The following is a 14,471-nucleotide window of genomic DNA, read 5'->3' as shown; positions in this document are numbered from 1 at the left end:
TGCTCTCCTATGTATGACCTTTCCCCCCAGATTTTCATGGCTATTCTTGCTTGCTTACAGACGTTGAAACCAGCTTATCCACTTGTCCCACAAAAATTATTAATTTTTTTGTTGGAAACACGTCAAGTTTACAGATTGACATAGGGAGAACTGAATTTTAGGATGTTAAGTCTTTGACCAAGAACATGGTATTTTTTGCTATTTTCTTCAAGTCTTCCTTTGTGTCTAGTAGCAGATTCTTTTAATACTCACTCCAGTAAAGGGAATGTCTGCTAATGAAGTACTAGCAAGAGAGTAAGCTCCTCAGAGAGTTTCTCAGAAAAAGCAAGCTTTGGGCTTAACTGATGCATATTTCTGGTCTTTGAGAATCACCTTTCTCTTTATTAAATATACTTTCAATAATTTTGCATCTGTGTGACCATATTAATAACCAAATTAATAATTTGCAAAATTATCCTGCATGGTTTTTCTGTTTCGATATAAGAGGCCAGCAAGATGAGTTCCTGGTTTCTAGCATTGTGCTGTCTTCTCTTTCTCTCTTATTTTTACATTTAAATTTTACTTAGTTTTTTTTTATTAAAAAATTTTAAAATATTTGATTTGGGGAGAGAGAGAGATAGAGACAGGGTGCGAGTGGGGGAGGGGCAGAGAGAGAGGGAGACACAAAATCCAAAGCAGGTCCAGGCTCTGAGCTGTCAGTACTGAGCCCGATACAGGGCTTGAACTCACGAACTGCGAGATCATGACCTGAGCCGAAGCTGGATGCTTAACCGACTGAGCCACCCAGGCTCCCCTTCGGTTTTTTTAAACTGATTTTTTTAGTTTGAAATGATTTTAGATACCCAGAAGAATTCCAAAGATAGTGTAATGTTCCTGTGTTTCCTTCTCCCAGTTTGTCCTACTGTTAATATTTTAAATAACCATTGGGCATTTGTCAAAACTGAGGAGTTAACGTTGGTATGTTACTTTTAACTAAACTTAAGTCTCACGAGTTTTCCCATTCATGGCATTTTTTCTTTTGTTCCAGAATCAAGTCAGGAGACTACACTGCACTTAGTATTGTTCTTTGATTAACCTTGCTCTTTATAGCCTCTAGGGTTAACCATGTAGGTTCTTGCCAGGGCTGGAGGAAAACCCTAATAACCACAGAATCAGATCATTTGATTACATGATACAGCCTTTCTGCCCCAAATGTGCTTTCCTGTATTTGCATGGTTTCACTAATTTAAACACAGTGTGTATTATGTTTGTGTGTGTACAATATAAAGGCAAACTAACATTTCTTTATGTTCTTCTAATGATTTTCCTTCAAACACTGTTGACAAGGTTGTCATGTATTGTGGTAAAAGTATTGTTTGTTAACTCAACAAATGGATTCTTCTTCATACTGTCCACATTTGCCTAATCTATAAAGATAAGCAGTATGGTTTAGGTTAGTGATTAAAAACAAGGGTCTTGAAAATCTGTGTTCAAACCTAACTCAGATATTACTAGCTATGTAATCTTGGGCAAGTTACTTAATGTCTCTGAGCTTCAGTTTCATCCCCTGTAGAATGGAATGATCATAGAAACTTCTAGAGATAATGCACACAGAGCTCTTAGTGCAATAGAAATTTCTAATAAAAGATAGTTTTTACATATGGGCCATCTCTCATCCTCCCTGTTTTCAAATAGGCTTTATATACAACATATCCTTCAGGATCACAGCTTGGAATTTAGCAGTATAATTTTTTATGCTGCGAAGGAACAGGTCTGGGGAGAGGTTTCAGTAATAAGAGTTTTGGCAAGTACCAATACCATGCACTATTCCAGTCTCCCCTCTTTATATTCATTGGTATTTTATTCTGGACTCAATACGTTTTCCCAAAGTGTGTTAGTGGATGAATGGGTTCAGATACACATGGAGGTTGGAGGAGTGTGGAGCAGGAAGAATCTCTTCCCTTCTCTCAGGTAGCTCTGTGTGTAGCTACGGTGTTTGAGTCTAGGTGGGGATTGCCAAGAGACCGGGTGGCCCCACTTGGGACAGAGCTCTCAAGCCTGATTTTGGGTGAATCTCTGGCCGGTTGTTTGAGGTTGTGGTTGTGGGGGTCCTGAGGGAGTTTCCATTAAGGGTAACTTTGGGTCCTTCTGGATGCCAAAGGGAAATTTTCTAGTTTACCTGGAAGCATTCAAAAAAGGCTAGACAGCAGGAGTGGAAGGCAGGGGTGAGCTCCTTGGTCTGCTCTACAGACCATCCTGGGCTAGAGGGAGAGATTCTAGTTTAGGGTGTTTCTGGGAGATTTATTGTAATTAACATTTTTCAGTCAATGCTATTATCTCTGCAAAACTGGACACATTTGGCAATATGGAAACAAGCATTCTTGGCTTTACATATAAAGGTCTTCCATCTCAGCTCACAAATTTCTTTACCTGGAGATAATGCTAATACTTTCTTCTTTAAAAAAAAATTTTTTTTTCTATTGTGCTTTTAGATCCTGTGTGTGTATATTTATATCTATTTGTATTTATATTATTATATACAATAATATGGTATTATTTCAGGTTCTGAATGGAAAATTCTTTATGAGGAAGTAGACAAAGTTGCTCTCTTTTCTAATGTTTCCTTGATAATGTTTGGAAACATCTCATAGATAATGCATAGTCCCCCCTCAAGCCTATTTAGCAACAAAATAATCCCCAAACCCAGTAATAAATAATCCACATGCTTATAGCACTCTTGCAGATATACATATTGTTGTTTCAGGATCCAGGACATGAGGAGAGAGAAGGTTGATTTTTGGTATATTATGTCATTGTAGAGTAGACTGACAAATTTTTTCTTTGCTATGGTATATTTAATACAGGATACTGCTTTACATTTTTACAACTTCTTTACAAAGCTGATGTATGGATCTTTACATCTTTGACTATGAATGTAAATTATCACTACAGTAAAGGGAAGAAGTCTAACACATACTTTTCTCACACTGCTTTCTTTTTCTTCTTCCAGGAAAACCAATTCGGCTATTAAGAGAACCTCTCAACAGAGCAGAGGAGGAGAAGGCAAGGTTTCAGAAAGAAGAGCTGTTTACCATCAAAGCAAACTGGGTTCCACACAGACATAGCGTATCATACACAAAGACAAAGGTAAATGCTCCATGGTTTTTACAAGTAATTTACTGTGCTTATATAAATGTACTAGAGCCTCTAGAATTCTTACTGATCATATTACTTGTTTTTCTATTGTTAAAAAAAAGCCAAATAATCAAATATAATTTAAAAAATCAGTTGTCTGGATTCCCCTCCCGACTCCCCCCCACCCCCCCCATCCAGTAACCTGATGCTTCTGTTGTGTCGACGTCTATATATCTGAGAACAGTGATGTGTTGCTTGTGATAAGTGCCAATTTGGTGATACTATATAATGAAAATGTACTAGCCTTTCATTTATCAAAGTGCCTTTCTCTGCTCAGTTTTAAAAAAACAGAAATTTTACTTAGAGTTACGTATTTCTTGGGTTAATTCATATTTTATAAATATGTGAAATTACTAATTCATTCTATCTGTAGCATGTGTGGACCCTGAAGCTTATGGCAGTGCTGTTATCTATTGCAGGGATGCAAACACGCTCTTTGATGTGTTATTCTTGGGGACTAGAGAGGATAAAGATGGAATACTCATTGGGCCCAGTTCTCCAGATGGCCTGAAAATGTAGCAGTGGGTTATATGCATTTCCACAGAGCAGGGTCATGATTCTCTAATCTGTACCATGTTATAGATAACAGGACACTCCAGGGAGTAGCAGCTCCAGCCATTCTTGCTGTATGTCCTCCTAGGATGTGACACCAGAAAGTCACCAGTCCGCAAATAGCCCTTCCTGCACAGGCGTTTCAGTAAACTGTCTCTGCATCTACTGTGTGGAACGAAGTACATGACCCAGGAAACATGCCTTTTGTGAATAACAAAAATAACAATCACATACAATGCCAGCTTTATTTCTATTATCTGACAATCCTCACAACGACCCTCTAAGATAGGTTTTTTAGTATCCCTGATTTACCGATGAGGAAACTGAGGTATAGAGGGGTTACCCATATAACTCTATTATTCTCTGGCCCCAACTTGTGTTGCTTTAATGGGTGCGGGCTGATTCTTGGCATTGAGATTCTTTTTTTTTTTTTTTTTTTTTGGGTTTTCTCCCTTAGGACTTTATTCTCTAATTTATTCATTCTATTTTTTAGTCAGCAAATACGTGTTGAGAGATACTATGGACGAAGCACTGGGTTCGTCCTATACCTGTCTTGTTCATGCTGAGGATACAGTCATGAACAAGACAGGTATAGTGGTAGCCCCATAAAGCTTCCACTCTGAGGGGTGCCTGGCTGGCTCAGTTAGTAGAGTGTGTAACTCCTGATTTTGGGGTTGAATTTTGAGCCCCATGTTAGGTGAAGAGATGACTTAAAAAAATAAAATCTTTAAAAAAAAAAAAGCTTACACTCTGTTGAGAAAGACAGGCATTCAACAGAGAATCACAATAGACTGCAATGCTGGTTGGGGAAACCCTAGATGCTGCAGGAGAGCAAAGCCAGCGCATCTAATCTGGTCTACGTGTCAGAGTCATTTCTCAGCAGTGGGGTGGGATTTAGCCAATGAAGAGAAAAGAGAAAATGGCTGTCGGCAGAGGGAACTCCAAGGGGGAGGCAGGTAGGAGGTCTGTGAGATAAAGAGAACATGCTATTTGAGGAGCTGAAAAACTAAGGTCAAGTCTGGAGTTGGAGGGAAAATGGGAATGATCAGATGGAGAGGGGTACTGGGGTAGAGGTTGGAGGGCTTGCTGTGTCATTTTGAATTTGCACTTTAAACTCAAAGAGATGCCTTTAAAGGGATAATCAGGAAAGTGATGTGATTTAATGCACACCTTCAAAAAGATCAATCTGCTGCCCTGTGGAGAAGTGGAGGCAAAAGTGGGGCTGGTAAGACCAGAGGGTGGCCTTTCCAGTCATTCCCTAACCATCCCCTAACCACCCCCCCCCCCCCCCCAACCATCAGGATACTTCTTTTGTAACCCACAGGGATGCTGACAAATCCTCTCCTTGGTCAGCAAATACTCAGCAGGGTAAGATACGTTCCAGGTGCCTACATTCCACCAAAGGCCAGTGAAGACAAATACGCTTGATTTATGCAGCTGGGTGAGAATGACATACGTAAGCTTCCAGCAGCTTGTGTGCTCACCTGAGGAGAGCTGGGAAGCAAAAGAACCCAAGACCAGGCCGTTGGATGTTTGATCACTATTAGTTCATTCCGTTGACGTGCATCAATTTAATAAACATGTTGGCACTCAAATTTTTGTCCAGTTAATGAGAGCTTTCTAGAATGCTTTTCAGGTGCCATTGTAGGCCTTGATGTAGATTATCTCACTTATTCTTCATCATGGCCCTCTGAAGCTAATAGTCACTTATTCTCCAGCTTCTAGTTCAGAAAGCTAAGGCAAAGAGAGTTTGAATTACTTGCCTAGGGCACATAACTAGTGAGAGAAAAGGAGCCAGAATTCTACTATATGATCATATGAATAAATGAATGAGCAAATACCTACTGCCTCCTCTCATTTGCCTCTAATAACACGTGAGAATGCTCACCTGATTGTGAACTTCCAATCACAAGACTGATTGAAAGACACTGGGTCATCTCTACTGTCTTCATGTAGATTTAGCAACCATGTAGGGCCCACTCAGTCTACCATCTGTGGCTCTGACCCTAGAATGGGAAAAGGAAAATGCAACCAACTACTGCGCTTTCTATATTGTGGGGAGCATGTTACGTTTGGTTAGCCAATTAAAACAAGTTTCTAACAAAGAGACAGTTTCTCTAGGGAAAACAAGTATGTGAAAAAGATTACACAAATTTGTAAGGAGTTTACAGTTAAGTTGAAGCACACATATACCCACAAAAGGTAACAACATACTCAAAAGCAACCAGGATCCTATTATGACTTTTGCTTGCCTTAGCCACTTTTGCCTTTGTGGATCCCTTCCTTCATTTAAAAGTAACTAAGATTAGGAGCACCTGGGTGGCTCAGTTGGTTGAGCATCTGACTCTTGATTTCGGCTCAGGTCATGATCTCATGGTTCATGGGTTCAAGCCCCACATTAGGCTCCATGCTGTCAGTGCAGAGCCTGCTCCGGATTCTTCTCTCTCCCTCTCTCTCTGCCCTTCCCCCACTCACTTGCTCAGTCTCTCTCTCAAAGTAAATATATAAACTTAAAAAATACATAAAAGTAACTGAGATTAGGAGCACCTGTGTGGCTCAGTTGGCTGAGCGTCTCTGATTCAGGCCACGATCTTGTGGCTCATGGGTTCGAGCCCCACATCTGGTTTTGCTGACAGCTCAGAGCCTGGAGCCTGCTTCAGATTCTGTGTCTCCCTCTCTCTCTGCCTCTCCCCTGCTCATATTCTGTCTCTCTCTCTCTGTCAAAAATAAACATTAAAAATTTTTTAAATAAAATTGTATGAATTTTACAAATAAAGGGTACAAATATGAATATAATACAGATTGGATTCATTGTTATATCTTCATTACTATTTTCTTTTTTCTTCTAGTTTTGAAAGAAATTAACATTAAAACATTTTTTGAGAACCTGTAGGTACTATGCTGTTGTACCTAATGGATAAGTTTCCTTTTCCAAATAAATGATGCAGTGAGGGGAAAAAAAAAAAAAAAAAAACAGAAGAAAAAGAGATTGTTTTGATCTGAACTATGACTCTAGGGGATTCAAAGTTAGCCAAGAAGATGATGCTAAGTGGTCAGTTTCCAGGATGAGGCAAAGATGGAATGGGCAGCTGAATAAAGTCCAGAGTGCAGTGGGAAGGAAGGGGGACAGGTGCACAGTGAGAGAGACCAGAGATTCCCTTTTATCTGATGCCAGCTGTGGAGATTGGGAAGAGATTGCTAAAAGACACTGTGCAGGGTGAGACAGAGACCAACATGGGCCAGTGTGGGTAGGGAAGGGCATGGGTAAAGGTGGGATGCTGGCCAGAACCCTTAGCCAGGGCATAAAGCAGGGGATCCTGGGGTAATGCTCAAGTACAGTGATGAGACTGTGCAAAGCAATCCGGAAAGGCACATGGAGCAGAGTGATATAGTGATACCATGAAGTGATCATTCTCTGTTGATGGTAATTTTATTTTTGTGCTCCTTCCTGTATTGCAGGGCCTACTGATCATCAACACCTAATAGCTAGAGTTCTGGATGTGAATGAATTAGGTTAGACCAATTCGGTGCATCTTGTGAGACTTAAATTCATACCTAAGTTGGGAGAAGCATGGACTTTGACACAATTTTGCAAAAGCAAAAACCTTCGTGCCTAAACCCAGTTGAAGCCTGCACTTATGTCATATCTGCTACGCTAATCACACAGCCGAGCCCAGAATCAAAGAGGGTGAGGCAGATCACTCCCAAGTTACTTGACAAAGGGCACCAATGCAGAGAAGAGTGAAGAACTAGGGCTATGAAGTTGATACGATACAGGGAGTAACGTGATACAATCCCCATAATTAAAAGGACCACTTCAGTAGCTGTGTGGATCACGGGGAGCAAGACGGGAGTAAGAGACAACAGGGAGGAGGCTATGGCAATAGTCCAGGGTGGAAATGATGGTAGTTTGCAGTAGGGTAATAGTGGAGGTGGTGAGAACAGGTTGAGTTCTGGATATATCTTGAAGGTAGACTTGACAGGACTTCTGATGACTTAGATGTATGATACAAAGGGTAGACAAGAATAAAAGATGACTTCTGGGTTGTTGGCCCAAGCAAGTGGATGTCACTTCCTTTGAGGCTCCAATAGTCCAAGATATGATCCATTCATTGGATGGTGATTACGTGAGTGGGTTCCTTTGTGATAATCCATGGAGTTGTACATGCCATGCATTTATATCCATGACTTTCTGTACGCATGTTACCTCTCATTTAAAAAGCCAGGGAAAGGGGCGCCTGGGTGGCGCAGTCGGTTAAGCGTCCGACTTCAGCCAGGTCACGATCTCGCGGTCCGTGAGTTCGAGCCCCGCGTCAGGCTCTGGGCTGATGGCTCAGAGCCTGGAGCCTGTTTCCGATTCTGTGTCTCCCTCTCTCTCTGCCCCTCCCCCGTTCATGCTCTGTCTCTCTCTGTCCCAAAAATAAATAAACGTTGAAAAAAAAATTAAAATAAATAAATAAATAAATAAATAAAAAGCCAGGGAAATATTAGTAGAAAGAGGCTCAGTAAACACTGGAAATCAGCCCCCCTATTTCCTTGAACTAATTCGCCTTGGCTCATAAATTCCTCAAATATCTGTTGCATTCAGTTCGGACCTCTTGCCTGGATAATTGCAATCAAACTAACTTATTCCACTGCCTTTGGTCCCCTGTCCGTCCTCACACTGCAGCAGAAAAATCCTTATAAAATAATACAACCACAGCTCTTTCCTGCCAAAAGTTACTTCCCAATACAGTAAAGGTCAAACTCTAGTACTTATGATGTAAACCCTTTCAGCTCAGGCTTCTCCATATCCATACCTAGTCTTTCACTGCTCTCTCCTTCCCACTCTGCGTTCTGGCCGTCGCAGCTGTTTGCAGTTTACTCAACACCTTGGCCTTGTGCCTTCCTCTGTCTGCAGCGTCCTGCTTGCTTTGTGGCCCTGGGTAAGACCCTACTCAATTGCCCGCCCCCACTGTGAGGCCTTCCCAGTGTTCCTAGGCAAAACCTCACCCCTCCTTTGTGCCAGCACCTGGCCTTACACTTCCCTCCATGTATTAGGGCAAGTAGCATTTTGGGTTATAATTATTTTGTATTCGTGTTACAATTATTTTTTAAGGCATAGTTTATTTTCTTTTTCCTATTAAAGAGAACTGAATAAAGTAAGAGAGCTAGCCATTTAGGGATGGCCTGTATGAAAAGGTAATAGAAAAAAGGAAAAGACACCCCAAATCTTGCTATTTCAAAAACCTTTCCTTTTATTCTTTCCTTTCAGTCTTTTTCAACGCTTGTCTTTATTTTTTAATTTTTTAGTTTTATTTTTGAGAGAGAGAGAGAGGAAGCTTGAGAGGGGCAGAGAGTGAGGGAGACAGAAGATCCAAAGCAGGATCCGTGCTGTCAGTGCAGAGCCCAATGTGGGGCTTGAAATCACGAACCATGAGATCATGGAGCTGAAGTGTGATGCTTAACTGACTGACCCACTCAAGAGCCCCCGTGCTTATTTATAAAATATAGTTGGAAACACACAATATAAATTCTGTCTTGCTTTTTCATCTAATTTTGTAATGATTTTCTCTTGATATTTAGAAATATTTCAGGGGCACCTGGGTGGCTCAGTTGGTTAAGCATCAGTCGTTAAGCATCGTGGGTTCGAGCCCCGTGTCGGGCTCTGTGCTGACAGCTCAGAGCCTGGAGCCTGCTTCTGAATCTGTGCTTCCCTCTCTCTCTGCTCCTCCCCCACTTGTGCTCTCTCTTCTCTCAAAAATAAACATTTAAAAAAATATTTCATATGTTTTTGTAGGAAACCTATTTCTATGTCGTTTCTTAACACCTATACTTCTTCATGGTGTATTTTGTTTACATGTGTTATTTGCCCATCAACTTATTGGTTTAGTGTTTTTTATTGATTTGTATAAGATTTTCTTATATCAAAAATATTACCCATTTTCAGTTAAAAAATATCATTTAGGGGGCGCCTGGGTGGCGCAGTCGGTTAAGCGTCCGACTTCAGCCAGGTCACGATCTCACGGTCCGGGAGTTCGAGCCCCGCGTCGGGCTCTGGGCTGATGGCTCAGAGCCTGGAGCCTGTTTCTGATTCTGTGTCTCCCTCTCTCTCTGCCCCTCCCCCGTTCATGCTCTGTCTCTCTCTGTCCCAAAAATAAAATAAACGTTGAAAAAAAATTTTAAAAAATATCATTTAGGATTGAATTAGTCTGCAATTGACAGAAAACCAGGTATATTAGTTTTCCTCCCTCCTCTCCCCGCTTTATTGAGGAATAATTGTTAAACAAAATTGTGTATGTTTAAAGTATAGAACATGATGATATGATATATGTATACATTGTGAAATCATTACCACAATCTAGTTAATTAACATATTTGTCGCCTCACATAGTTGCTTTTTTTTGGATCAGAGTGCTTAAGATCTAGTCTCTTAGCAAATTTCAAATATACATGGCTGTATTGGTTTTCTATTGCTGTTGTAACAAATTACCAAGCTTGATGGCTTAAACGAAACAAACTTACTCTTAACAGTTCTGGAGGTTGGAGGTCCAAAATGAGTCTCACTGGGCTAAAATCCAGGAGTTGGCAGGGCTGTGTTCCCTTCTGGAGGCTCTGCGGGGGAGAATCTGTTTCCTCGCCTTGTCCAGCTTCCAGAGGCCGCCTGCGTGCCTTGGCTGGTGGCCCCTGTCTTCGTCTTTGCAGCGGGCAGAGGTGAGTGGTCGTTCTCACATATAATTCCTCCCACCTCTGCTTCTACCATCACATCTTCTTTAGCTCTGATCTCTCTTTTGCTTCCGTTTCCGCTTTTAAAAACTCTTGTGATTACACCGGGCCCACCTGGATAATTCAGACTACTCTCCCCGCTTTAAGGTTAGCAGAGTAGCAACTTTAATTCCATCTGCACCCTTAATTCCATCTGCACCCTTAATTCCTCTTTGTTGTGTAACACGGCCCAGCTACAGGTTTAAGGAATTAGGATGTGGACATCTTTTTTTGGGGGGGGGCGGGGCGGGTGTTATTATATGCCCCACCAGGCACCTCAGTAAGTAGTTGCCTGTTTTATGCAAAAATAAGTCTATCCAGGACTAGTAAGACAATTTAATTAAACCATCAGGTAATCAGGTTTTCCCCGTCTTTTTGCTATATCATCCTTAGTGTATGGATCTGTGACCTGGTGCTTCTTGCCTCGTGTTTGCCAGATGGCTGCTGAACCTCCAGGCATTTCTTCCATGCTCCAAAAAGAAAAAAGGTGGCAGCGTGAAGGAACAAAATAAGAAAGGGCAGGCCAGCTGAGAATATGTCTTAGGTCAGATTCCCCAGAAGCAGGCCTTGGCCTGTTCTTGTGTTAGTGACTTACGTAGGAAGTATTTCTGGGAGAAATTGATGAGTAGAGTAAGGGAAACAGCATAGAGAAGAAGATAAAGCCACGCAAGGGAGTGCTGCAGCCCCATCTTGGACTCTAAGCATAAATCAGGCAGGTTGGTGTCCTCTCAAAGCCAAGTAGCTCCCACATTCAGACCCCCACCCCAGGCAAGGGGGAAGGATGGGGTGGTGAACACCCGGGCCCTTCTGACATATAGTCAAAGATACTCTAGTAGCTCAAAGGTCGTTGAAGAAAGTAACAGGTGTGAGCTGTCAGGATCAGAACTTCCAGAAACGAGAATGTTGTCACACACAGCAGATAAAGGGTTTCTGAGGGGAACTGGGAAGAGCACCAAGCATTTGCTGCAGTGTGTCTTTTTTTGTGAAGTTTCTCTGGATGCCCTCTTCAACAGTCTCCAATACTTTTCTTCTTTCCTAACTTACCACATAGCCACCCCTTGCTGCAAAGATGTCTAAGACAGGATTATTAATTGGATACCTTGCTCCTTTGGCAACACTGGAGTTCTGTTAGCAAGTAAATAGGAAAGAATGGACACCAGGTAGGCAATCATCAGAGTCTGCTAAAATATAATTCTCATTTTCTTTAGTTTTTATTAAACAGAGGATTAAATATTTTACGTAGTTGATATTTTCTTCTGTAATTTCATCCACTATTGTAAAATTAATCAATCTATATCATATCTGTATTTTCTAGTTTATAAAAATGTTTAGTTCTTTATAACTTAGTTTGGTAAATAATTTCAAGTGGTGCTACAGATGATTACCCATACATCCATATAAACTTGCTGGGTGTGTGTGTGTGTGTGTGTGTGTGTGTGTGTGTGTGTGTGTGTATGTGTTTTATGGCCATGCATGTATTCCACTCCACTAGTCTGTTTGTATATCCCTTATTCAGTGCCACATTTTATTTATTTATTTTTTTAATATATGAAATTTATTGTCAAATTGGTTTCCATACAACACCCAGTGCTCATCCCAAAAGGTGCCCTCCTCAATACCCATCACCCACCCCCCCTCCCTCCCACCTCCCATCATCCCTCAGTTTGTTCTCAGTTTTTCACAGTCTCTTATGCTTTAGTGCCACGTTTTAAAGCACAATGTGATTTTATAACATATTTGTTACGCTTGTTTATTTATTTATTTTAAGGGGGGGGCACCTGGGTGGCTCAGTTGGTTGGGCATCTGACTTCAACTCAGATTGTGATCTCAGGGTTCGTAGGTTCGAGCCCCGCATCGGGCTCTGTGCTGACAGCTCAGAGCCTGGAGCCTGCTTCAGATTCTGTGTCTCCTTTCTGTCTCTGCCCCTCCCCTGCTCATGCTCTTTCTCTGTCTCTCAAAAATAAATTAAAAAAATTAAAAGTGAAAAAAGAAAAAAAAAGAGAGAGAGAGCAAGGAAGATTGAGCGAGATTCAATTAGATGATGATTAGGCTCCCATCCAGGTCTAACACTTTGTCATCCTGAGAGTTATGTAGCTCTCTGAAGTAGATTCCACTTGGCTGACCCTGTTGAGCCTAGCTAGTAGTGGCTGGTTTCTGCATGAATCAATGGATGCTCTTATATAAGAGGTGGGGGTCAGAGAACACTTCTAGAAATCCATGGCTTCTAGTCTTCCTACTGGTACGCTTTTCTACTTCCAACCACCTGGGATAGCTTCCTTCCTAGGGCACCCAAACTAACTTTTCTAAATCAAAAATAGAGGAAAGCAACAACTTGAATCATTAAATAATAAAAGTATTTAATGAATAACTATAACTATTAAGATATATTTAATTAATAAACTAAACTTCGACTTGTGCTTGGCACATAATAAACACAACATAGTTACTATAGTGTTTTTCACACAATGTGTCCCCTAAATGCCACTCAGTGACTTTATCTGGTAATTTCCCAAAGGAGCTTTCCATCAAACACTGAAGAAAAGACTTGCCATGTAGGGCTTATTGAGAAGGGGACATGTCAAATTTCAAGTTGACAGTTGAGCCTTATTATTCATGGATTTTGCAATTGTGAATTCACCTACTTGTTAAAATTTATTTGTACCCCCTGCCCCCAATAGATATCGGGCATGGGTGGGATGGTGAAAACTTTGAGTTGCCCAACACACACATTTCTCAGCTGTGGTTGAACAATCCGGCACTGTATTCTTATTTCTGTTTGCACACGATAAACAAGTATCCTTTTTGTGGTCAATTTAATCTGCTTTTTGTATTTTTGTGCTTTTTGTTGGTATTTTTGCTTTGTAAAATGGCCCCAAGAACAATACTGAGTTGCTGTCTGTGTGCAAGAGGCTGTGACCCTGCCTTATGGAGAAACTTCCTCCAGTAGATAAGCTTCATTCAGACACGAGTTGAAGTGCTGTTGGCTGTGAGTTCAGTGTTAATGAACCAACAGTATGTGTTAAATAAGATGTCTTTAAAGAGAAACACATACAAAATAAGGTTTTGTATTGATTTCTTGACAAAAATGTTGTAACAAGAAGCTCATAGGAGCTTAACCCTATATTTTCCCCTGGGAACACTGGCTCAGTGTTTGCTAATTCAGTGGTTGTGGTGACTGTACAGAACATAACTACCATGAGTAACAAGAATCAAATGTATTTTCCAAAGGGATATGGGGCTGCTTATGATTTTTAACCTTTTTAAAATATGTTTATTTATTTATTTTTGAGAGAGAGAGAGAGAGAGAGAGAGAGCGAGCGCACACATGTACATGCACAGGCATGAGCAGGGGAGGGGCAGAGAGAGGGAGACAGAGAATCCCAAGCAGTCTTGCACTGTCAACACAGAGCCTGACGTGGGGCTCTATCTCACGAACTGGGAGATCACGACCTGAGCCGAAATCAAGAGTGGGACGATCAACCAACTGAGCCACCCAGGTACCCTAACCTTTTTTTTTTTTTTTAAGAGAGAGAGCAAGCAGTGTACGCATGCAAGTGGGGAAGGGGCAGAGGGAGAAGGAGAGAGAGAATCTCAAGCAGGCTCACACCCAGTGCAGAGTCCAAGCAGGGGCTCAATCGCGTGACTGTGAGATCATGATCTGAGTCCGTATCAAGAGTTGGTCGCTTAACCTATTGAGCCACCCAGGCGCCACTTTTTTTTTTTTTTTTTTTTAATGTAGTCTCCATGCTCAACATGGGGCTTGAAAACTCATAACCCTGAGATCACGAGCCATGGACTCTATTAACTGAGTCAGCCAGGCACTCGTGATTTTTTAACCTTGAGTGTTCCCATGTCACCTCCTGTTCCCCAAAGATGGGACTCCCTGTATCTTATTCGGGCATGACACAAGAAGTATTTATAATACCTGTGACACCCACTCACAGTGCCTTCCTGTTGAAGTCATTTAGACCCTGTTAGTTATGAATTTTCGTTATTTTCTT

At 41.3% G+C, this 14,471-nt stretch overlaps 1 protein-coding gene across 6 annotated transcripts in view; it reads left to right on the top strand.

Annotated features, from left to right (window-relative positions):
* The window catches only part of LOC121031475 (uncharacterized), a 47,206-nt gene that overhangs the window by 24,867 nt on the left and 7,868 nt on the right, over nucleotides 1-14,471 (top strand). For 5 of the 6 annotated variants that reach the window (XR_005790733.1, XR_005790729.1, XR_005790728.1 and 2 more), the window contains 3 exons: nucleotides 2,990-3,126; nucleotides 10,240-10,419; nucleotides 11,522-11,630. Coding sequence is in view for 1 of the 6 variants with exons in the window: in XM_040476615.1 (XP_040332549.1) it covers nucleotides 2,990-3,126; nucleotides 10,240-10,419; nucleotides 11,522-11,602 (398 nt within the window). In the remaining 5 variants the exon portion in view is untranslated. Of the gene's footprint in view, nucleotides 1-2,989; nucleotides 3,127-10,239; nucleotides 10,420-11,521; nucleotides 11,631-14,471 lie in introns of those variants that run through there. The other variant, XR_005790718.1, reaches the window with a different exon arrangement.

This window comes from Herpailurus yagouaroundi, unplaced genomic scaffold, assembly GCF_014898765.1.
Source record: "Herpailurus yagouaroundi ecotype Mexico unplaced genomic scaffold, PumYag 28, whole genome shotgun sequence".
Lineage (NCBI taxonomy): Eukaryota > Metazoa > Chordata > Mammalia > Carnivora > Felidae > Herpailurus > Herpailurus yagouaroundi.
The sequence above is the reverse complement of the archived record's forward strand: the minus strand, read 5'-3'. Positions and strand labels throughout refer to the sequence as shown.